This window comes from Phalangium opilio, unplaced genomic scaffold (assembly GCF_054372755.1).
Source record: "Phalangium opilio isolate 3A_F unplaced genomic scaffold, DU_Popi_V2 ptg000209l_1, whole genome shotgun sequence".
NCBI lineage: Eukaryota > Metazoa > Arthropoda > Arachnida > Opiliones > Phalangiidae > Phalangium > Phalangium opilio.
In genome coordinates, this window is record NW_028324217.1 from 14226678 (window position 1) to 14252786 (window position 26109).

The 26109-nt window shown below is 35.9% G+C and overlaps 1 protein-coding gene across 2 annotated transcripts; it reads left to right on the forward strand.

Annotated features, from left to right (window-relative positions):
• Positions 1-292: 292 nt before the first annotated feature.
• On the forward strand, positions 293-3039 carry LOC149620769 (uncharacterized). Of its 2 annotated transcripts, XM_089854268.1 has the most exons (3): positions 293-363; positions 1522-1901; positions 1969-3039. In XM_089854268.1, the coding sequence occupies exon 3, from the start codon at positions 1990-1992 to the stop codon at positions 2281-2283; it is 294 nt and encodes a 97-aa protein (XP_089710394.1). In that variant the 5' UTR covers positions 293-363; positions 1522-1901; positions 1969-1989; the 3' UTR covers positions 2284-3039. The 2 variants fall into 2 exon arrangements, with proteins under 2 accessions (XP_089710394.1, XP_089710393.1); XM_089854267.1 differs by lacking the exon at positions 293-363 and having other exon boundaries at positions 1276-1901.
• The last annotated feature ends 23070 nt before the right edge of the window (positions 3040-26109 follow it).

Here is a 26109-nt window from a genome sequence, read left to right on the forward strand (position 1 = left end):
AATATCCGCGCTTCAGCTAACTGGAAAAACTCTTATCATTTTGTTTTTAAGGCTTGGGCAAACCAAGTCCTTTTTTATAATATGTATTGCTGCTTTAATGTATAAAGTGTAAGTTTTGGTATCGTTCCTTTCAACCGAATTCCCAATGGACCGAAATCCCATTCGACCGAATATCCCGCAATGATTTTAGATTTCCAGCCCAATGGCTATATTCCCGATGGACCGAAATCCCAATCGTCCGAATATGCCCCTAAAAAATACATGAATATAACTTGAAACACAGCAGCCGTCAGCGATTCGGTGGTGTAGTGGATACGATGTTGGACTGCGAAGCGATAGGTTGTTGGTTCGAATCTCCGAAAGGTATGTTAATAATATTAAAAGTAAATGTTTCGTGATACTTATTAGAACGCTCACTTTCATTCCTTTCAAGGCAAGAGATATATAGAATTAATAAACAAATTGCGCTTAAAATGAAGTACAGTCTTAATGGTAGTTCCATCAATGTCTTTAAATTTTAAATTAAAATTTTAATATTTTGGGTTCGGGTGGGTTAGGTTAGGTTAGGTTAGGTTAGGTTAGGTTTGGTTTGGTTTGGTTTGGTTTCAATAATTCGTTGACACCTTTTCCAAAATATGCTCCTTTTAATTAGCTACCACCTTTTCCAAAATATTTTCCCTTTAAATAGCTACCACCTTTTCCAAAACATTCTCCTATTAATTAGCTGCCACCTTTTCCAAAAGATTTTCCTATTAATTAGCTGCCACCTTTTTCAAAATATTCTCCTATTAATGAGCTGCAACCTTTTCCAAAACATTCTCCTACTAATTAGCTACCACATTTTCCAAAATATTCTCCTTTTAACTAGCTACCACCTTTTCCAAAATATTCTCCTTTTAATTAGCTACCACCTTTTCCAAAATATTCTCCTTTTAATTAGCTACCACCTTTTCCAAAACATTCTCCTATTAATTAGCTGCCACCTTTTCCAAAATATTCTCTATTAATTAGCTGCAACCTTTTCCAAAACATTCTCCTACTAATTAGCTGCCACATTTTCCAAAATATTCTCCTTTTAATTAGCTACCACCTTTTCTAAAATAGTCCCCTATTAATTAGCTGCCACCTTTTCCAAAAGATTTTCCTATTAATTAGCTGCCACCTTTTCCAAAATATTCTCCTATTAATTAGCTGCCACCTTTTCCAAAATATTCTCCAATTAATTATCTGACATCTTTTCCAAAATATTTCTATTATTGCTAATAAACTGTTCGTGGTAAGAGGCGGGCTTTTAATACTCATATAAATAATCTTTTTACCTCCAAACAAGGTTGGGTTGGGTTAGGTTAGGTTACGTTTGTTTAGGTTAGGTTAGGTTAGGGTAGGTGAGGTTCGCCGTAATTAAAACGTAGTTAAAATAAGTGCAGTAATACATTTTCAACTCACATTTATTTTAACAATAATAAGTTGTGAAATTAAAAATATATTTAATGCAAAACCACACAGTATGTCTTCTTCCAGTTCAATAGAATTTCGGTCCAATGGGACTATAATAAAATCGCACCTTTGGCTACGTTCGGTCGAATGGGACCCCAAAAAAAAACCTCCTTCTGTCGAATGGGAATTCGGTTCAATGGGACCAAAGCTAAGTTTTCAGTTCCCCTTTATCTAACTTCCTTTTGTTTGAAGTCAGATAAGAAAATCTTTCGCGCATGTACTTTCTGGCGGAAACAGTGAAACACAACGTAATTTATAAGATAAATTAATCGGCATATTTCCCAGAAATTGGTATGTTTGAAGGATTTTTATTTGCTTATTTAGTTCGGTCTACATTTTCAGTTTGAAAAAAAAAACCTTCTTTACCTCGGTTACATTTAAATTTACCACAGCTAATAATTGAGGTATGTAAAAATATACATCTGTTTATGGTTTTAATCGAACACTGAGTGAATTCGTGCAACCTTAAAGCGTTAAGCGTTTCTACTAAAGATGGCTCAAGCGAAAGATAGAAGACTGTTTGACGCCGTTAGGAATAAAAACCTCGATGAAGTTTTAAAGTTGATCAATGAAGGATTGAATTTAGAAGACACATTTGGCGTATTTAAAAGAACGCCGTTAATCCTAGCTTGCTATATTGATGTTACGAATATTGCTCTAGCTCTATTTGAAAAAGGAGCTAATGTAAATGCACCTGATAAAAATGACAATACCGGATTAATTTACGCATCTAAATGGGGAAATACCTCAGTGGCCACTTCGTTAATACGTAACGGGCTGACATAAACGCAGTCGACATATATGGAGACCCTGCTTTAACCTTAGCGTGTGAAAACCAGGCTGCAAAAACGGCCCTTATGCTTATAGAAAATGGTGTCAATGTAAACATGAGAAATAACCAGAATATATCACAATTACGTTACGTGTGGCATGCGAGAGCAATCTCACAGATTTTGTCGTATCTTTACTACGTAATAGAGCTGACGTTAACGAAGTTTATGAGGATGGAAACACTGCTTTGCACCTGGCCTGTCAAAATGGAAAAGCAGATCTGGCGCTTATTCTCATACAAAATGGTGCCAATGTGACGTTTCGTAATAAGACCGACCGCTCTCCGTTAAGTGTTGCTTGCGAGAATGATCTCAGTGACGTCATTGTGTCTTCAATACATAACGGAGCCGAAGTAAACGAAACGTGCGGTTTAAATAACGAAACGGCTTTACATTATGCTGCGGTAAATAATCACAAGGATATCATTGGCATGCTGTTAAATAATGGCGCTGATATATTTCCCGAGGGGCTAGCCACTTACGAAATATGGTGTACAAGCCTTAAGAAATATATTTCAATATTTCGAGAAATATCGTAATATTGAAAATTGTCGGAAATCTAGGGAAATATCTGAAATAATGGGAAATATCGGAAATTTAGGGAAATATCTGAAATAATGGGAAATATCGGAAATTTAGGGAAATAACGAGAAATATCGGAAATATAGCGAAATAATGAGAAATATCGGAAATATAGCGAAATAATGAGAAATATCGGAAATATAGCGAAATAATGAGAAATATCGAAAATATTGGGAAATGAGAAATATCGGAAATATTGGGAAATTATGAGAAATATCGGAAATATTGGGAAATTATGAGAAATATCGGAAATATTTTGAAATAATGAGAAATATCGGAAATATTGGGAAATAATGAGAAATATCGGAAATATTGGGAAATTATGAGAAATATCGGAAATATTGGGAAATTATGAGAAATATCGGAAATATTGGGAAATAATGAGAAATATCGGAAATATTGGGAAATTATGAGAAATATCGGAAATATTGGGAAATTATGAGAAATATCGGAAATATTGGGAAATTATGAGAAATATCGGAAATATTGGGAAATTATGAGAAATATCGGAAATATTGGGAAATAATGAGAAATATCGGAAATATTGGGAAATAATGAGAAATATCGGAAATATAGGGAAATAATGAGAAATATCGGAAATATAGGGAAATAATGAGAAATATCGGAAATATAGGGAAATAATGAGAAATATCGGAAATAAAGGGAAATAATGAGAAATATCGGAAATAAAGGGAAATAATGAGAAATATCGGAAATAAAGGGAAATAATGAGAAATATCGGAAATATAGGGAAATAATGAGAAATATCGGAAATATAGGGAAATAATGAGAAATATCGGAAATATAGGGAAATAATGAGAAATATCGGAAATAATGAGAAATATCGGAAATATTTGAAATACGAAGGAATAATAGAAATACTGAGAAATATTAGAAATACGAAGGAATAATGGAAATATTGGAAATTTAAAGGAAATATCGTGAAAATATTGGAAATTTTAGGAGAAATATCGGGAAATAAAGAAATACAAAAATAATAGAAATACTGGAAATACGAAGGAATAACGGAAATATTGGAAATATAGTGAAAATATTGTAAATTTTAGGAGAAATATCGGGAAATAAAGAAATACAAAAATAATTGAAATAAATCGGAAATATTTGGAAATAAGAAATCTGGTGTACATTTTTTGGGGAAGTAAGTAGCCCCTCGATACCAAAAATGGCAAGACACCATTACACTTGGCTATGGAAAACCAAAGTACCGAAGCCGTTGAAGTAATACGAAGATACGCCGAGCGATCCGCTATCACACCAAAAATAAACCCAGGTCAGAGTTCACCTTCGAATAATTCTGCTGATGTAGTCAAAACAATCAAAAATGTCGAAGAAGGATTAGAAAAGGTGAACCAGAAATTAGTTGAATTAAAATTATTAACGGGTAGCTTCGATAAAACTTTGCAAACAGTAATAACGCGATTGGAACATTTGGAAACGAAAGTGAAATCAAATGATCAAGAAAATTAAAAAAATGTTTTGGAAATTGCAGGGATTGAATTGAAAGAAAACGAAGATTTAGATTTCATTTTGTTAAGATTAGCTACAATTTTGGGTTTATCCCTGCAAGATAAAGACAACAGCATCAGCATACATCGACCAAATAAAACCTCAACTGCCACTGACAGTGCCTGCGCTGCTAAAAATTGTTCAAACGTAATTGAAGTAAAGTTTCGTACTTTGGAAACGACTCAGAATTGGTTGAAAGCTTTCAAAGAAAAAAGATCTTTGGAAATTAGGGCGTCGGCTTTGGATCCTTCCTTGAAATCGGAGAATATTTTCGTCAATCAAAAGTTGACGCTTTACAACAAGAAACTTCTGCATCGCGCCAAAGAATTCGCTAAAGATAAGGTCTATAAATTCGTTTTGGTCCAAGATGGCAAGATACTTTTGCGTAAAGACGAAAACAGTCCCGTCATTAGAATCAAACGTAACGCGGATTTCCCAACCTAACTATAGCATAAAGTACATTTCATTATTTTTCACATCAAAAGTTTCAATAAAAATTGTAACGTAATGAAAATAATTAAAATCTATATACAATTGATTTAGGGTGAATGGAAATGAGACAAAATAATCTAAAATTCGCTCTAAAATGACTTTAAAACCATTAGAATCGTAACGTTAAGAAATTTAATAAAACCATAAGTGTGATGAAACCTTATAAAATTATTTCTTCTATGCGTATGAATATAATTTGTTTGAGAGAGAATTGAAATGACAGACAATAATCTTGAAATCGCTTTAGATTCGCTCTAAAATGACTTTAAAACCATTAGAATCGTAACGTTAAGAAAATTAATAAAACCATAAGTGTGATAAAACCTTATAAAATTATTTCTTCTAAGCGTATGAATATAATTTGTTTGAGAGAGAATTGAAATGACAGACAATAATCTTGAAATCGCGTTAGATTGATAAATGGGCATTAAATTCACTATGAAAACTTTCCAAAAAAACTTAGTTTTTGCAATGTAGGTATTATTTAGATCAGAATTTTATTCTTACCAAGTTAACATCGCTATTCAAAGGTTTGTTCAAAATGTCCACTCTTGTGCTACTTACACTTTGAAGTACTTTTCATTACCATTTAAGGAACACTTCAACCTTTAAACGTACACTTCTGCTGGATAAAGGCTCGTTAACGTTCTTAGATTGGAAGCTATTGAAATTGTCTAAACAAGATGGGAGGGCTGTATGTCTTACTCGATATGTGTGCCAATTTCCTCGTTTTAATTAGAGGTCAATGTTTGGGAGCCCATATCTCTGTAACTAAATGTTTCAGACCCCATGTTCTTAGACACTTTTTACTCAGTCTGACCCAAAGAACACACCCCTTAATTTATGACATTCTTATTAAAAACACAAGTAATAAAACACCAAGAATTAGGTATTCTCAAAGCTCAAAAGTATGTTTTTGAAAATTAAAAGATTTTCTAATTTTTTTAAAACATTTAAGTTTGATGTGCAAAAATTAGAAATACTTGTTAAAACATTTGTTTAAGGTTTGGATTAATTGGTTAATTATGCAATTAGTTGAATACATAATTTTAAACAAGAATGAAAAGGAAAGATTGGGAATTTAATTTCAGCCTGAATTATTTGATATACAGTTTGTAGCATATTTTATTTTCAACATCGGTTCGGTCAATTTGATCGATTTTCATGTGATCGAACGCAGTCCGAAACGATCGAATTTTTCATTTATCGAACGCATGCTGATCCAACAAATGTTTTTCATTTTTTTAACCGGAGGAAATTGTACACACATATTCGAATTTTAAAAATCCCAATGTATACTTTACTTCTTCGCAAAATTAATCATTGGGCATTTTCTATGTTAATCATGTTTACCATGGTTTACTAACCTTAATTTGACACTATGTATAGTACATAGTATAATTTGCTAGGCCTATTTTTTTCGCTGTCTAGATTGGGTACCCATAAAGGAAAAGTACAGGTAATATAAAATTATGACTTAACAGATGGGCATTTTTCTGAATATAAAAGGAAAAATATTAAACAGAAAAAAATTAGTGATATCTTATTACATAATAATTAGGATTTAATTAATGTTAAAATCAAGGACAACTGCTCCGCCATTGGTTTAGTGGTTTCTGCTAAATCGAACCTTTTACCCCTACCTGATCATTACCTCTCTCAGCCTGTTATAGCCCACCAATCACGTAGCGGTAAGAGGTTCCGGCTAGCAGACACCACTAAAGCAATGGCGGATGGCACAGTAGTTCTCGATTTTAAGACTAATTAAATGGTAATTATTTTGTAATAAGAGATGATCTATTTTTAATATTTTCCATTTTGTATTTATTAATACGTCGTTCTTTTAAGGTATAATGCTATGTTATCTGAACTTTTCCATTAAAGGGAGGGTGAAGTGGAAAATCAAGTGTTTTTTTATTGATTCTTCTAATTGTAAGACCAGTCTGCATAGTGAAACATTCAGGAAACACCTCCAAATGATTTTAAAATTCAAATTAGATAATTTGAAATAAGCCCCTCCGACCAATCGCGTAACGCCCTGCATTTTTATTAACAAAATTCTCGTGGCGAATGAAATATATCGCAAGATTTGATAAAATTTGCGCGCGATGTGACAATCGTTTCGCGAGACATGGAGCGTGCCACGAGAATTTGGTTAACATAAACGCTGGGCGTTACGCGATTGGTCGGAGGGGCTTATTTCATATTATCCTTAAAATCTGAACCTAATTTGAATTTTAATATCATTCCGAGGTATTTCCTGGATGTTTCACTATGCAGACTGGTCTTTTAATTAGAAGAAGAATCGATAAAAAATCACTTGATTTTCCTCTTCACCCTCCCTTTAATAAAATCATTATTTTAACTTCATACTGACTTTGACGTATAAAGTTTACGTATTACCTAACTTACTTTTGTTTGACGTCCAGAAAAGAAACTAAAATAAAATATCTTTCGCGCATGTACTTTGTAGGGGAAACAGTGCAACACAACGTGACTGATATGATATGATAAGATAATTTGATCGGCATATTTCCCAGAAATTGATATGCTTGAAGCATTTCTATTTGCTTATTTAGTTCGATCTACATTTTCAGTTTGAAAAAAAAAAGAAACCTTCATGGCCTCGGTTACATTTAAATTTACCCAGATAATATTTGAGGTATGTAAAATGTGCATAACTGTCTCTTTTTGGTTTTAATCGAACGTCAACGGCTTTTATACATTCAATTTATTACACTTCGCTTCAACCCTATCAATACCAATACGTCCGTTAGAGAGAACAAACCCCACCGACATTGACCATGCCCAAACTTTTGAATCCCTATTACGACGGTTCCAAGTGTTATGCCAGGTATCAATTTAGTATAACATAATAATTACCTAGTATATGATTGTTATTTCACACCAGACCGTCGATCAATAATATCTGTTTATTAGATTATTCTGAAACCTTATGGGTACTTACAAAGCTACGTTGCTAACTTGCATAATAAACATATAACATGTAAAACGCAAAACTTACTTCTCACAATATTTGCATATTGTCATTCCGCCAAATATGTCGAAATGATTCCACACAGGGCTTCGTTATTTTCGATTTATTTCAGGCTCACAAATTTCATCCCCCATACTTTATACTAACTAGCTAATAACTACTGTTGAAACCTTATCGCGCAACCCGGCAACTACGAATTAATTTGTTTATCAAAGGTAGGAACTCGACAACTTGGTTCTTTTAACATACATACGGTGGGAAAATAACGTAAAAAATTATATATTTTTGGAAGCAAAAATAGGCTTAAACAGATCTATCCTCGCATAAATAAAATATCTAATGGTAAATAAAACAAATGTTTTTTATAAAGAAGGTGCAAGGTGGACAAAGTCTACGAAGGGCGGTTATTGTGAAATAAAAAAGTTTAGTCGATTTCTAATAATATTGATTACAGCATGAATGGCATGGATAATTTTTTGAATAATTCAGGTTGAACACATATTGTCAAAACAATTATCCGTGGATGAAGCTTTCAAAATGTATCCATGGATAACGGTTGACAGATTGCCGACCTCACTCCCAGGTATTTCACCTCGGAGGACTTTGTCAGGACCTGACCAATGAAGGAGATATCACTGAACAGGTCTTTAGTATTCTTCCTCGTAAATTGAACAAGGGCAGTTTTGGTAGGATTAACAGTGAGGTTAACCACTCGGCACCATTGCTCCACGTTAGAGAGAGCAAAGCTCATAAGCGTGGCGATAGTAGACGGGAATCTAACGGTAATTACTATCGCCACATCGTCCGCATACCCGAAGCACACCGGCAGCCTCCTACACCCTCGAGCAACCCCAAGAGCTCGTCCACCACCAGGCTCCACAACAGGGGGGGGGAGAGATCGTTTTAGTTATTTCAAGACATTTTGATCTAAATGTTAACCTAAGCTTACGACTTAAAACGGAAATTTCAATGGAGAGATGCTCTGTCGTCTGCTAAGCTGCTCTCAGAAGTGACTGGCAGTACTGTACGGGGAGGAGCACAGGGGATGAATTCAAGGGAAAAGCACTGTAACCCCCTTTAGTAAACACTGTGTGGATATTTTACCTGGAGTTTCTAAAAGAGAACGAAATGAGTGGTTACCGAGAGGCAAGAGCTTTTGAAGCATTTTTCTTTTTGGTCGAATGAAACACAATTTATTTATATTATATGATGCTCATTGAAACCGGAACAGGAAAATATGGTTTTGGTCTCACTGTTTTGGTCGCGGGACTAATTGGTCTCACTGTTTTGGTCGCGGGACTAATTGGTCTCACTGTTTTGGTCGCGGGACTAATTGGTCTCACTGTTTTGGTCGCGGGACTAATTGGTCTCACTGTTTTGGTCGCGGGACTAATTGGTCTCACTGTTTTGGTCGCGGGACTAATTGGTCTCACTGTTTTGGTCGCGGGACTAATTGGTCTCACTGTTTTGGTCGCGGGACTAATTGGTCTCACTGTTTTGGTCGCGGGACTAATTGGTCTCACTGTTTTGGTCGCGGGACTAATTTGTCTCACTGTTTTGGTCGCGGGACTAATTGGTCTCACTGTTTTGGTCGCGGAACTAATTGGTTTCACCGTTTTGGTCGCGGGACTAATTGGTTTCACCGATTTGGTCTTGTGACTTTTTGGTCTCGGGATTATTAGGCCTCGTGATTTTTTGGTCTCGGGATTATTAGGCCTCGTGATTTTTTGGTCTCGGGATTATTAGGCCTCGTGATTTTTTGGTCTCGGGACGGTTTGGTCTCGTGATTATTTGGCTACCTTATTAGTTGCCACCTTTTCCAAAACAATGGTCCCAGTAATTCGTTGCCACTTTTCCAAAATAATGGTCCCAATAATTCGTTGCCCCCTTTTCCAAAACAATTGTCCCAATAATTCGTTGCCATCTTTTCCATAACAATGGTCCCAATAATTCGTTGCCACCTTTTCCAAAACAATGGTCCCAATAATTCGTTGCCACCTTTTCCAAAACATTGGTCCCAATAATTCGTTGTCATCTTTTCCAAAACATTGGTCCCAATAATTCGTTGTCATCTTTTCCAAAACAATGGTCCCAATAATTCGTTGCCATCTTTTCCAAAACAATGGTCCCAATAATTCGTTGCCATCTTTTCCAAAACAATGGTCCCAATAATTCGTTGCCACCTTTTCCAAAACAATGGTCCCAATAATTCGTTGCCACCTTTTCCAAAACAATGGTCCCAGTAATTCGTTGCCACTTTTCCAAAACAATGGTCCCAATAATTCGTTGCCACCTTTCGCAAAACAATGGTCCCAATAATTCGTTGCCACCTTTTCCAAAACAATGGTCCCAATAATTCGTTGACATCTTTTCCAAAACATTGGTCCCAATAATTCGTTGTCATCTTTTCCAAAACATTGGTCCCAATAATTCGTTGTCATCTTTTCCAAAACAATGGTCCCAATAATTCGTTGCCATCTTTTCCAAAACAATGGTCCCAATAATTCGTTGCCATCTTTTCCAAAACAATGGTCCCAATAATTCGTTGCCACCTTTTCCAAAACAATGGTCCCAATAATTCGTTGCCACCTTTTCCAAAACAATGGTCCCAGTAATTCGTTGCCACTTTTCCAAAACAATGGTCCCAATAATTCGTTGCCACCTTTCGCAAAACAATGGTCCCAATAATTCGTTGCCACGTTTTCCAAAACAATGGTCCCAATAATTCGTTGACATCTTTTCCAAAACATTGGTCCCAATAATTCGTTGTCATCTTTTCCAAAACATTGGTCCCAATAATTCGTTGTCATCTTTTCCAAAACAATGGTCCCAATAATTCGTTGCCATCTTTTCCAAAACAATGGTCCCAATAATTCGTTGCCATCTTTTCCAAAACAATGGTCCCAATAATTCGTTGCCACCTTTTCCAAAACAATGGTCCCAATAATTCGTTGCCACCTTTTCCAAAACAATGGTCCCAGTAATTCGTTGCCACTTTTCCAAAACAATGGTCCCAATAATTCGTTGCCACCTTTCGCAAAACAATGGTCCCAATAATTCGTTGCCACCTTTTCCAAAACAATGGTCCCAATAATTCGTTGACATCTTTTCCAAAACAATGGTCCAAATAATTCGTTGCCACCTATTCCAAAACAATGGTCCCAATAATTCGTTGCCACACTTTCCAAAATATTGTCCTATTAATTAGCTGCCACCTTTTCCAAAATATTACTATTATTGTTAATAAATTGTTCGTGCTAAGAGGCGGGCTTTTCATACTCATTATATAAATAATCTTTTTACCTTTGGTTAGGTTAGGTTTGGTTTGTTTAGGTTAGTTTAGGCTGGATTAGGTTTGCTTTTGTTTGGTTGTGTTAGGTTTGGTTAGGTTCCGTTGGGTTGGGTAGGGTTAGGTTTGGTTTGGTTAGGTAAAGTTTAAAGGAATGGGTCACCCATAAACGTTTTTTGCTGTAATCCCTTTAATTACACCCAAAACCAAGATTTCGAGAGTTGAAAAAATTTTACATTAAGTATATTTTAAATTAAATCAGAAAAACTAATTGCATTGAGTACCTTATCGCGCCTGTATGGTGCTTTTCCGCAAAGCCACAGAGAGTGCGATACGTCACTCTCATATATTAATTCAGTCCTCCTTATTGGCCGAGGTATCTATAGGACAAGCTTCTACTAAAAGTAAACTCGACTATTATACGCGGTTGAGCGCTAGACCGGCGACAAGGTACGTTGGCAGCGCCTATAGAGCCGTAGTCAAGCCTGCTCGTAGACGGCCGTAGCAAAGGCCTAGCTAGTACGCTAGCGAATCGTAACAATTTTGGTGCACTATAAGGGTACTTACAGTGATCGGGAACAGTATAAAAACTAACCGCACACCTAGAGTTAATACTCTGACAGTCTTTTATAATACAACTTGGCATTTCGGCAATTAATTTTGATTCAAATTGATCAACGAAACGATTAACGAGAGCTAAACATACTTGAAGACGAAATTGTCAGACTGAAAAAAAAACCCGACCCAAATTCTTCTGCTTGGAGTGCTAAAATCTCATTGGCTAAACGCTATTTAAACCAGCCAGTCATCTGGCAGGTCTGGAAAAGCACGACAGTGAAGTTTAGAGATAGGGGTTAAGGGTTTTGTCCATATAAAATTTTATTTTAATTATAAAATGAAAACTATCGCTAAAGGTGGATTCGCAAAGGCGCTGAAAGTCGAAACTGAAAGCTGAATGAAAAAATCGGTTTCAGCGGACTCTTTCGCAAAGAGGCAAAAACTGGTTTTTTAAAGCTGAACCGCAAAGCAAACGCTGAAAGCAGGCTGATTTTAAGTTTCAGCCAAGATCAAACCGAGATTGATCTTTCAGCTTCAGTGCCGTACCACGTGATGCCAAGAGCCAATCACAAAAGGGGGCGCTGGGGTCACGGTTTTGAAATTATTTACGCGGGTATTTTAAAACTGTGAATATCGTGTCTCGTTATCTTGAAAATGTTTTCTGTGAAAGAATTAATTAAACAAGAAAACGATAACAAAAAGCGAAAAATATTTGAGAGAAGAAAATAGCAAAAAGGATAGAAACAAAAGTAAATAGATATCAAAAAGTTAATAGCTTTAAGTCAATCATACCTTCCCGCCTGCATGCTATGTAAAATGAGTATCGAGTATCACGTGGCTTGCTTGTAACCAATAGGATGCTCGCATGACGTCATAGAAGCGACAAGAGATATTGGAAAGCAGTACAAATTACTGAGCATCATGAGAGTAGATTTAGGGCAATATCATTGGTAGCCGTAGTAGTGCGGGTAATTGCTGAATTATGGTAAATTATATTAAAATACTAAAGTCTAAAACTGTAATTAGTTTCATAATGCCGCGTAATAAACGATTTTAGTTTCGCCTTCGGTATCGACCCAGTGCAATTTTTATCTGAAACCTACTAATAATACCATAATACCGCATACTCTTCCATCATGTTGCAAACAAAAGTTTTCAAACGTCCTTGGCTCTCCCAACATTGTAGTATTGTTTTACGTTCATCTTTTTGTTTCACGAATTCGTCATAATCATATTCCTTATCCATTTTTCATTTTACTATTTTATCACATTCATAGGCAATCACATGTAGTCTTCACAGATTTTGTACTAGGCCTAGGCTATACTGTTATAGTCTCACAGCAGACAGCTGATTGAAATTACCTTTAGAACGCATGCGCGTCGATTGAACCTTCAACAACCCGCACTACTTTGTCTGAGCGGCGCGACACTAGATACGTTAGGTACATGTCAAGTGGTTCGCTAGGTGTTACGCCATTTGAGCGCTGCCGCGGAATAGGAGCGGGAATCTCAACTTTCATAACGCGCCCATGCCGGGGAGATATTAACTTCTTGTTTATAATCTATTTACTTCTGATAGAAATGAGATAAAATAACAATATTGTGGAAAGAGGTTACAATAAACAATATAATTAGAATAAATTGGAAAAGTAGCAATAATTTCAGGTTAAAACATATCCAATTGAGTAATATTTTGGAAAAGGGAGAAATTTACTCAGTTGATAAACCTTGATAATTACCAAAACATGCGCACATTTAGCCACTCATCTATTTTTCCCCATTAACAGCCAAGGCTTAACATTTGATAATCTCCTTCAGTTTTTCTGTTTTTCCAGATGGGATGAACCCACAAACGGCGCTTTTTCTGCAAAAGGTTTTGGGTTCTTCTTTTTCGTTTCAAAAGTAATAATTTCTATTTTAATAATAATAACAGCAACAAGTTCCGATTCACCGACGTCATTTTTTTCTATATTTTTTGTGATGAATCCCTAGCGGCTGTTAATAAAAACTGCTGCTTTGCGAAAGGTACAGCGCGAAGCTTAAACTGGTTTTTGAAGATGAAACTTTTTTTTTGGAAAAAAAAGCGCTCAGTTTTTTTCAGCTTCAGCTTCAGCTTTACGCTTTTTGAGTGGTTTCAGCGCCTTTGCGAATCCACCTTTATAATTTAATTTCAGTAGTACCACTATCTTTATAAAAGTACTATTGACGCTAAGAGACAAAAAAAGTTTATGGGTGAACCATTCCTTTAATTTGGTCTGGTTGGGTTGGGTTAAATTTGGCTGGTTTAATTAAATGCTGAAGGGTTGATAATTTCTTAAAACGAGACTTTCGTGTCCAGAGACCAATTTGCCCCGACACCCAATTGTTCCGGGACCAATTTGTCCCGAGACCCATTTGCCCCGGGACCCATTTGTCCCAAGACCAAGTCGGCGAGACCAAATTTTCGCGGACTGCATTGAAACATATTACTCGAATATGCCTTTTAGTTTCATTGAAATTATTCTTTCACAAGGTAGACAAGGTGTTTTTACCTCTCCGAGTGACGTATGTCACGGAGAGGTTCTAATTTCGACTTGTCTGTCTGTCTGTGTGTCTGTGTGTCTGTCTGTTGTTATTGACTTACACCCCAGGGGACCGCGTTCGCAGTTTTCAAATCGGAGCAAACGTTTTCCCAAATTCCGGACCGCATTTACAGTTCCCGGAAATTTGGAAAATTGTATTCCACTTACAATGGCTATTATCTATTGCCTATCTACCACCACTATCCTCAGGCAATTTCTCCATCCCACTTGGGCACCAGTCTGTACACACTGGCTTCCACACACCACCAGTTATGGTCTTTGTCCATCTCACATGGACACTAGTCACACCACCATCTTCTGGTTTTTGTCCACTCCACATGGACACCAGTCACACCACCATCATCTGATCTTTGTCCATCCCACATGGACACCAGTCTGTACACCTGGCTTCTACTCCATCATCATCCTTGAGGTTAAGACATACGCGGCGATCGGCCAGGGTTACGAGAAACGTCTGGCCTCCCAGGGCTTCCACCAAAGGTTCACGCAATTACGCTGTTCTTATCCATAGCTGCGATTCGAAACCCTTATATACTACCTATTTGAGTAAGGCGAAAAAACAGTCGTATCCTTGAATTCAAACGTCAATATTAATCAAGTCTCTCAAGAATGTTTAATTGTTCTTTTTTAAAACGATGTAACGTTCAATAAGGCGAATAACTAACGAGGAAAACATTTTATATGAATTATATTTATTTTATGATTTAAGATAATCTTGTTTCTCAAATCAAAATTAATACGGAAAGAGTTCAAAAGCAGTCAATGTTTTTGTCTGTGTGTGTCCGTCCGATGTTACACTAGTGCGCTGCGTTATCAGTTATTTTCGTTTTGATGTGTAAAGAAATCCTACAGAACCTTAATATTCACTTTTTCCATTATATAAAGTGAATATGTGGAAATATTTTTCGTAATTACGATGCATTTAGTACTTTTGTAGCTTTAATGCTCTGTTTCATTTTGATATTCCAAGGATATTTTTTAATATTATTACTTGAAATGGCTGTTTATATATTACTTAAGCTACACTATATCTGTATATAGAATAATCCTTGGTTTAGTGATTTCATAAAGAAAGCTAAGGACTGCACTGTGTCGGGTAAATCAAGTAGTATCCGCAATAGGCTTAGTGATCCAAAGAGTAAATAATTGAGACCAGAGGTGAAGTAAACTTTGGGTTTTGATTTTCATGTCTGAAATGAAGGGACATTAACGGTTCAGAGTGAGCCGAAAGTTAAATACACTCTTATATAATCAGGTAAAGATTTTATAATAGAAGAAAAGATCATGGTGGCAATTAGATTAGTAAAAGGTCTAATGGTAAACGGGTAGTTACTGAGTTTTTATTCTCTTTATGGTGCGCATTGACTATCAGTGCGTCTAGCCACACTTTAGCTCTGGTGTCATTTAACGTTAACACTCATGATGTGAAACTAAGAATATAGTTGAGGTGAGACGAGACGATAGTGTTTACACTGCAAACCAGTTGTGAATGTAGCTATCAGAATATAGGATAGACAATAGGGCCTTTACGAACACATAAAGTTTATATATCTCCAAAATTTATACACTTCATTTCCTGTTCTTTTTCCCATTGACTGATTTCCATGTGTCCAAGATTTATCCTTATTGGATGTAAAATTTCGTCTGCTTTACTGTATATTCGCAATGCTTGGAATACAGCTTCAATAATTCATAAATTTTAACTTCAAATAGAGAAACAATTTTATGTCTAGGTAAATAACTTTGTAGTAGTAGACCTCTTGACTCGGAGAGGTAATATTTTGGTTTTCCCAACTTGTTTGTCATTTATTTTAAGAAAATACTTTTTAGATATATTGAAATTATTGTCCATTGCGTGCAATAAGTGCTAATTTTAATAATAAAGAAAAATACATCTTAGTTACATGGTAAATATTTTAATTGGACCCAGTTAGTAATTATTGAAACTTTCCTCCAAATTCATATAGCTTCATTTCAACCATTAATAATTTGGGTCCGATTAGTGAACATCGCAGTATTTTTTCGATTATACATTTTTTTAAATATTATTAGGTGCTCAATGAGAGGTATTCATCAAAATATGTTCTTCTTACATTAAAAATATTAATCTATGGGTCCGATAGGTGCTCATTGATATATAATACGCCAAAATACATCTTAGTAACCTGGAAATTATTTTCTTACTCCAAAAAATAGCTAGTTATATTCTAAACAGTGTATGTTTCATACAACATATGCTATGGGACTATATCCAAATTTCACGACAAAAAAAGAAAATTGTAATTAAATTGGGAACTTTTTTCCTTGGGTGCTCTGCGATTGAAACAGGATCATTGTCAGTAGCTCGAATGCAACCACGATAGAAGCGACTGTTAACATTACTGCCCAGATTGCAAAGGCCATTCGAATTTCTTTCCAGGTGATGGCGTGAATTTCATTTGCAGATCCTTGATCGTTATATGAGAAATATCGGAAATATTTGAAATACGAAGGAATAATAGAAATACTGAGAAATATTAGAAATACGAAGGAATAATGGAAATATTGGAAATTTAAAGGAAATATCGTGAAAATATTGGAAATTTTAGGAGAAATATCGGGAAATAAAGAAATACAAAAATAATAGAAATACTGGAAATACGAAGGAATAACGGAAATATTGGAAATATAGTGAAAATATTGTAAATTTTAGGAGAAATATCGGGAAATAAAGAAATACAAAAATAATTGAAATAAATCGGAAATATTTGGAAATAAGAAATCTGGTGTACATTTTTTGGGGAAGTAAGTAGCCCCTCGATACCAAAAATGGCAAGACACCATTACACTTGGCTATGGAAAACCAAAGTACCGAAGCCGTTGAAGTAATACGAAGATACGCCGAGCGATCCGCTATCACACCAAAAATAAACCCAGGTCAGAGTTCACCTTCGAATAATTCTGCTGATGTAGTCAAAACAATCAAAAATGTCGAAGAAGGATTAGAAAAGGTGAACCAGAAATTAGTTGAATTAAAATTATTAACGGGTAGCTTCGATAAAACTTTGCAAACAGTAATAACGCGATTGGAACATTTGGAAACGAAAGTGAAATCAAATGATCAAGAAAATTAAAAAAATGTTTTGGAAATTGCAGGGATTGAATTGAAAGAAAACGAAGATTTAGATTTCATTTTGTTAAGATTAGCTACAATTTTGGGTTTATCCCTGCAAGATAAAGACAACAGCATCAGCATACATCGACCAAATAAAACCTCAACTGCCACTGACAGTGCCTGCGCTGCTAAAAATTGTTCAAACGTAATTGAAGTAAAGTTTCGTACTTTGGAAACGACTCAGAATTGGTTGAAAGCTTTCAAAGAAAAAAGATCTTTGGAAATTAGGGCGTCGGCTTTGGATCCTTCCTTGAAATCGGAGAATATTTTCGTCAATCAAAAGTTGACGCTTTACAACAAGAAACTTCTGCATCGCGCCAAAGAATTCGCTAAAGATAAGGTCTATAAATTCGTTTTGGTCCAAGATGGCAAGATACTTTTGCGTAAAGACGAAAACAGTCCCGTCATTAGAATCAAACGTAACGCGGATTTCCCAACCTAACTATAGCATAAAGTACATTTCATTATTTTTCACATCAAAAGTTTCAATAAAAATTGTAACGTAATGAAAATAATTAAAATCTATATACAATTGATTTAGGGTGAATGGAAATGAGACAAAATAATCTAAAATTCGCTCTAAAATGACTTTAAAACCATTAGAATCGTAACGTTAAGAAATTTAATAAAACCATAAGTGTGATGAAACCTTATAAAATTATTTCTTCTATGCGTATGAATATAATTTGTTTGAGAGAGAATTGAAATGACAGACAATAATCTTGAAATCGCTTTAGATTCGCTCTAAAATGACTTTAAAACCATTAGAATCGTAACGTTAAGAAAATTAATAAAACCATAAGTGTGATAAAACCTTATAAAATTATTTCTTCTAAGCGTATGAATATAATTTGTTTGAGAGAGAATTGAAATGACAGACAATAATCTTGAAATCGCGTTAGATTGATAAATGGGCATTAAATTCACTATGAAAACTTTCCAAAAAAACTTAGTTTTTGCAATGTAGGTATTATTTAGATCAGAATTTTATTCTTACCAAGTTAACATCGCTATTCAAAGGTTTGTTCAAAATGTCCACTCTTGTGCTACTTACACTTTGAAGTACTTTTCATTACCATTTAAGGAACACTTCAACCTTTAAACGTACACTTCTGCTGGATAAAGGCTCGTTAACGTTCTTAGATTGGAAGCTATTGAAATTGTCTAAACAAGATGGGAGGGCTGTATGTCTTACTCGATATGTGTGCCAATTTCCTCGTTTTAATTAGAGGTCAATGTTTGGGAGCCCATATCTCTGTAACTAAATGTTTCAGACCCCATGTTCTTAGACACTTTTTACTCAGTCTGACCCAAAGAACACACCCCTTAATTTATGACATTCTTATTAAAAACACAAGTAATAAAACACCAAGAATTAGGTATTCTCAAAGCTCAAAAGTATGTTTTTGAAAATTAAAAGATTTTCTAATTTTTTTAAAACATTTAAGTTTGATGTGCAAAAATTAGAAATACTTGTTAAAACATTTGTTTAAGGTTTGGATTAATTGGTTAATTATGCAATTAGTTGAATACATAATTTTAAACAAGAATGAAAAGGAAAGATTGGGAATTTAATTTCAGCCTGAATTATTTGATATACAGTTTGTAGCATATTTTATTTTCAACATCGGTTCGGTCAATTTGATCGATTTTCATGTGATCGAACGCAGTCCGAAACGATCGAATTTTTCATTTATCGAACGCATGCTGATCCAACAAATGTTTTTCATTTTTTTAACCGGAGGAAATTGTACACACATATTCGAATTTTAAAAATCCCAATGTATACTTTACTTCTTCGCAAAATTAATCATTGGGCATTTTCTATGTTAATCATGTTTACCATGGTTTACTAACCTTAATTTGACACTATGTATAGTACATAGTATAATTTGCTAGGCCTATTTTTTTCGCTGTCTAGATTGGGTACCCATAAAGGAAAAGTACAGGTAATATAAAATTATGACTTAACAGATGGGCATTTTTCTGAATATAAAAGGAAAAATATTAAACAGAAAAAAATTAGTGATATCTTATTACATAATAATTAGGATTTAATTAATGTTAAAATCAAGGACAACTGCTCCGCCATTGGTTTAGTGGTTTCTGCTAAATCGAACCTTTTACCCCTACCTGATCATTACCTCTCTCAGCCTGTTATAGCCCACCAATCACGTAGCGGTAAGAGGTTCCGGCTAGCAGACACCACTAAAGCAATGGCGGATGGCACAGTAGTTCTCGATTTTAAGACTAATTAAATGGTAATTATTTTGTAATAAGAGATGATCTATTTTTAATATTTTCCATTTTGTATTTATTAATACGTCGTTCTTTTAAGGTATAATGCTATGTTATCTGAACTTTTCCATTAAAGGGAGGGTGAAGTGGAAAATCAAGTGTTTTTTTATTGATTCTTCTAATTGTAAGACCAGTCTGCATAGTGAAACATTCAGGAAACACCTCCAAATGATTTTAAAATTCAAATTAGATAATTTGAAATAAGCCCCTCCGACCAATCGCGTAACGCCCTGCATTTTTATTAACAAAATTCTCGTGGCGAATGAAATATATCGCAAGATTTGATAAAATTTGCGCGCGATGTGACAATCGTTTCGCGAGACATGGAGCGTGCCACGAGAATTTGGTTAACATAAACGCTGGGCGTTACGCGATTGGTCGGAGGGGCTTATTTCATATTATCCTTAAAATCTGAACCTAATTTGAATTTTAATATCATTCCGAGGTATTTCCTGGATGTTTCACTATGCAGACTGGTCTTTTAATTAGAAGAAGAATCGATAAAAAATCACTTGATTTTCCTCTTCACCCTCCCTTTAATAAAATCATTATTTTAACTTCATACTGACTTTGACGTATAAAGTTTACGTATTACCTAACTTACTTTTGTTTGACGTCCAGAAAAGAAACTAAAATAAAATATCTTTCGCGCATGTACTTTGTAGGGGAAACAGTGCAACACAACGTGACTGATATGATATGATAAGATAATTTGATCGGCATATTTCCCAGAAATTGATATGCTTGAAGCATTTCTATTTGCTTATTTAGTTCGATCTACATTTTCAGTTTGAAAAAAAAAAAAGAAACCTTCATGGCCTCGGTTACATTTAAATTTACCCAGATAATATTTGAGGTATGTAAAATGTGCATAACTGTCTCTTTTTGGTTTTAATCGAACGTCAACGGCTTTTATACATTCAATTTATTACACTTCGCTTCAACCCTATCAATACCAATACGTCCGTTAGAGAGAACAAACCCCACCGACATTGACCATGCCCAAACTTTTGAATCCCTATTACGACGGTTCCAAGTGTTATGCCAGGTATCAATTTAGTATAACATAATAATTACCTAGTATATGATTGTTATTTCACACCAGACCGTCGATCAATAATATCTGTTTATTAGATTATTCTGAAACCTTATGGGTACTTACAAAGCTACGTTGCTAACTTGCATAATAAACATATAACATGTAAAACGCAAAACTTACTTCTCACAATATTTGCATATTGTCATTCCGCCAAATATGTCGAAATGATTCCACACAGGGCTTCGTTATTTTCGATTTATTTCAGGCTCACAAATTTCATCCCCCATACTTTATACTAACTAGCTAATAACTACTGTTGAAACCTTATCGCGCAACCCGGCAACTACGAATTAATTTGTTTATCAAAGGTAGGAACTCGACAACTTGGTTCTTTTAACATACATACGGTGGGAAAATAACGTAAAAAATTATATATTTTTGGAAGCAAAAATAGGCTTAAACAGATCTATCCTCGCATAAATAAAATATCTAATGGTAAATAAAACAAATGTTTTTTATAAAGAAGGTGCAAGGTGGACAAAGTCTACGAAGGGCGGTTATTGTGAAATAAAAAAGTTTAGTCGATTTCTAATAATATTGATTACAGCATGAATGGCATGGATAATTTTTTGAATAATTCAGGTTGAACACATATTGTCAAAACAATTATCCGTGGATGAAGCTTTCAAAATGTATCCATGGATAACGGTTGACAGATTGCCGACCTCACTCCCAGGTATTTCACCTCGGAGGACTTTGTCAGGACCTGACCAATGAAGGAGATATCACTGAACAGGTCTTTAGTATTCTTCCTCGTAAATTGAACAAGGGCAGTTTTGGTAGGATTAACAGTGAGGTTAACCACTCGGCACCATTGCTCCACGTTAGAGAGAGCAAAGCTCATAAGCGTGGCGATAGTAGACGGGAATCTAACGGTAATTACTATCGCCACATCGTCCGCATACCCGAAGCACACCGGCAGCCTCCTACACCCTCGAGCAACCCCAAGAGCTCGTCCACCACCAGGCTCCACAACAGGGGGGGGGAGAGATCGTTTTAGTTATTTCAAGACATTTTGATCTAAATGTTAACCTAAGCTTACGACTTAAAACGGAAATTTCAATGGAGAGATGCTCTGTCGTCTGCTAAGCTGCTCTCAGAAGTGACTGGCAGTACTGTACGGGGAGGAGCACAGGGGATGAATTCAAGGGAAAAGCACTGTAACCCCCTTTAGTAAACACTGTGTGGATATTTTACCTGGAGTTTCTAAAAGAGAACGAAATGAGTGGTTACCGAGAGGCAAGAGCTTTTGAAGCATTTTTCTTTTTGGTCGAATGAAACACAATTTATTTATATTATATGATGCTCATTGAAACCGGAACAGGAAAATATGGTTTTGGTCTCACTGTTTTGGTCGCGGGACTAATTGGTCTCACTGTTTTGGTCGCGGGACTAATTGGTCTCACTGTTTTGGTCGCGGGACTAATTGGTCTCACTGTTTTGGTCGCGGGACTAATTGGTCTCACTGTTTTGGTCGCGGGACTAATTGGTCTCACTGTTTTGGTCGCGGGACTAATTGGTCTCACTGTTTTGGTCGCGGGACTAATTGGTCTCACTGTTTTGGTCGCGGGACTAATTGGTCTCACTGTTTTGGTCGCGGGACTAATTGGTCTCACTGTTTTGGTCGCGGGACTAATTTGTCTCACTGTTTTGGTCGCGGGACTAATTGGTCTCACTGTTTTGGTCGCGGAACTAATTGGTTTCACCGTTTTGGTCGCGGGACTAATTGGTTTCACCGATTTGGTCTTGTGACTTTTTGGTCTCGGGATTATTAGGCCTCGTGATTTTTTGGTCTCGGGATTATTAGGCCTCGTGATTTTTTGGTCTCGGGATTATTAGGCCTCGTGATTTTTTGGTCTCGGGACGGTTTGGTCTCGTGATTATTTGGCTACCTTATTAGTTGCCACCTTTTCCAAAACAATGGTCCCAGTAATTCGTTGCCACTTTTCCAAAATAATGGTCCCAATAATTCGTTGCCCCCTTTTCCAAAACAATTGTCCCAATAATTCGTTGCCATCTTTTCCATAACAATGGTCCCAATAATTCGTTGCCACCTTTTCCAAAACAATGGTCCCAATAATTCGTTGCCACCTTTTCCAAAACATTGGTCCCAATAATTCGTTGTCATCTTTTCCAAAACATTGGTCCCAATAATTCGTTGTCATCTTTTCCAAAACAATGGTCCCAATAATTCGTTGCCATCTTTTCCAAAACAATGGTCCCAATAATTCGTTGCCATCTTTTCCAAAACAATGGTCCCAATAATTCGTTGCCACCTTTTCCAAAACAATGGTCCCAATAATTCGTTGCCACCTTTTCCAAAACAATGGTCCCAATAATTCGTTGCCACCTTTTCCAAAACAATGGTCCCAATAATTCGTTGCCACCTTTCGCAAAACAATGGTCCCAATAATTCGTTGCCACCTTTTCCAAAACAATGGTCCCAATAATTCGTTGACATCTTTTCCAAAACATTGGTCCCAATAATTCGTTGTCATCTTTTCCAAAACATTGGTCCCAATAATTCGTTGTCATCTTTTCCAAAACAATGGTCCCAATAATTCGTTGCCATCTTTTCCAAAACAATGGTCCCAATAATTCGTTGCCATCTTTTCCAAAACAATGGTCCCAATAATTCGTTGCCACCTTTTCCAAAACAATGGTCCCAATAATTCGTTGCCACCTTTTCCAAAACAATGGTCCCAGTAATTCGTTGCCACTTTTCCAAAACAATGGTCCCAATAATTCGTTGCCACCTTTCGCAAAACAATGGTCCCAATAATTCGTTGCCACGTTTTCCAAAACAATGGTCCCAATAATTCGTTGACATCTTTTCCAAAACATTGGTCCCAATAATTCGTTGTCATCTTTTCCAAAACATTGGTCCCAATAATTCGTTGTCATCTTTTCCAAAACAATGGTCCCAATAATTCGTTGCCATCTTTTCCAAAACAATGGTCCCAATAATTCGTTGCCATCTTTTCCAAAACAATGGTCCCAATAATTCGTTGCCACCTTTTCCAAAACAATGGTCCCAATAATTCGTTGCCACCTTTTCCAAAACAATGGTCCCAGTAATTCGTTGCCACTTTTCCAAAACAATGGTCCCAATAATTCGTTGCCACCTTTCGCAAAACAATGGTCCCAATAATTCGTTGCCACCTTTTCCAAAACAATGGTCCCAATAATTCGTTGACATCTTTTCCAAAACAATGGTCCAAATAATTCGTTGCCACCTATTCCAAAACAATGGTCCCAATAATTCGTTGCCACACTTTCCAAAATATTGTCCTATTAATTAGCTGCCACCTTTTCCAAAATATTACTATTATTGTTAATAAATTGTTCGTGCTAAGAGGCGGGCTTTTCATACTCATTATATAAATAATCTTTTTACCTTTGGTTAGGTTAGGTTTGGTTTGTTTAGGTTAGTTTAGGCTGGATTAGGTTTGCTTTTGTTTGGTTGTGTTAGGTTTGGTTAGGTTCCGTTGGGTTGGGTAGGGTTAGGTTTGGTTTGGTTAGGTAAAGTTTAAAGGAATGGGTCACCCATAAACGTTTTTTGCTGTAATCCCTTTAATTACACCCAAAACCAAGATTTCGAGAGTTGAAAAAATTTTACATTAAGTATATTTTAAATTAAATCAGAAAAACTAATTGCATTGAGTACCTTATCGCGCCTGTATGGTGCTTTTCCGCAAAGCCACAGAGAGTGCGATACGTCACTCTCATATATTAATTCAGTCCTCCTTATTGGCCGAGGTATCTATAGGACAAGCTTCTACTAAAAGTAAACTCGACTATTATACGCGGTTGAGCGCTAGACCGGCGACAAGGTACGTTGGCAGCGCCTATAGAGCCGTAGTCAAGCCTGCTCGTAGACGGCCGTAGCAAAGGCCTAGCTAGTACGCTAGCGAATCGTAACAATTTTGGTGCACTATAAGGGTACTTACAGTGATCGGGAACAGTATAAAAACTAACCGCACACCTAGAGTTAATACTCTGACAGTCTTTTATAATACAACTTGGCATTTCGGCAATTAATTTTGATTCAAATTGATCAACGAAACGATTAACGAGAGCTAAACATACTTGAAGACGAAATTGTCAGACTGAAAAAAAAACCCGACCCAAATTCTTCTGCTTGGAGTGCTAAAATCTCATTGGCTAAACGCTATTTAAACCAGCCAGTCATCTGGCAGGTCTGGAAAAGCACGACAGTGAAGTTTAGAGATAGGGGTTAAGGGTTTTGTCCATATAAAATTTTATTTTAATTATAAAATGAAAACTATCGCTAAAGGTGGATTCGCAAAGGCGCTGAAAGTCGAAACTGAAAGCTGAATGAAAAAATCGGTTTCAGCGGACTCTTTCGCAAAGAGGCAAAAACTGGTTTTTTAAAGCTGAACCGCAAAGCAAACGCTGAAAGCAGGCTGATTTTAAGTTTCAGCCAAGATCAAACCGAGATTGATCTTTCAGCTTCAGTGCCGTACCACGTGATGCCAAGAGCCAATCACAAAAGGGGGCGCTGGGGTCACGGTTTTGAAATTATTTACGCGGGTATTTTAAAACTGTGAATATCGTGTCTCGTTATCTTGAAAATGTTTTCTGTGAAAGAATTAATTAAACAAGAAAACGATAACAAAAAGCGAAAAATATTTGAGAGAAGAAAATAGCAAAAAGGATAGAAACAAAAGTAAATAGATATCAAAAAGTTAATAGCTTTAAGTCAATCATACCTTCCCGCCTGCATGCTATGTAAAATGAGTATCGAGTATCACGTGGCTTGCTTGTAACCAATAGGATGCTCGCATGACGTCATAGAAGCGACAAGAGATATTGGAAAGCAGTACAAATTACTGAGCATCATGAGAGTAGATTTAGGGCAATATCATTGGTAGCCGTAGTAGTGCGGGTAATTGCTGAATTATGGTAAATTATATTAAAATACTAAAGTCTAAAACTGTAATTAGTTTCATAATGCCGCGTAATAAACGATTTTAGTTTCGCCTTCGGTATCGACCCAGTGCAATTTTTATCTGAAACCTACTAATAATACCATAATACCGCATACTCTTCCATCATGTTGCAAACAAAAGTTTTCAAACGTCCTTGGCTCTCCCAACATTGTAGTATTGTTTTACGTTCATCTTTTTGTTTCACGAATTCGTCATAATCATATTCCTTATCCATTTTTCATTTTACTATT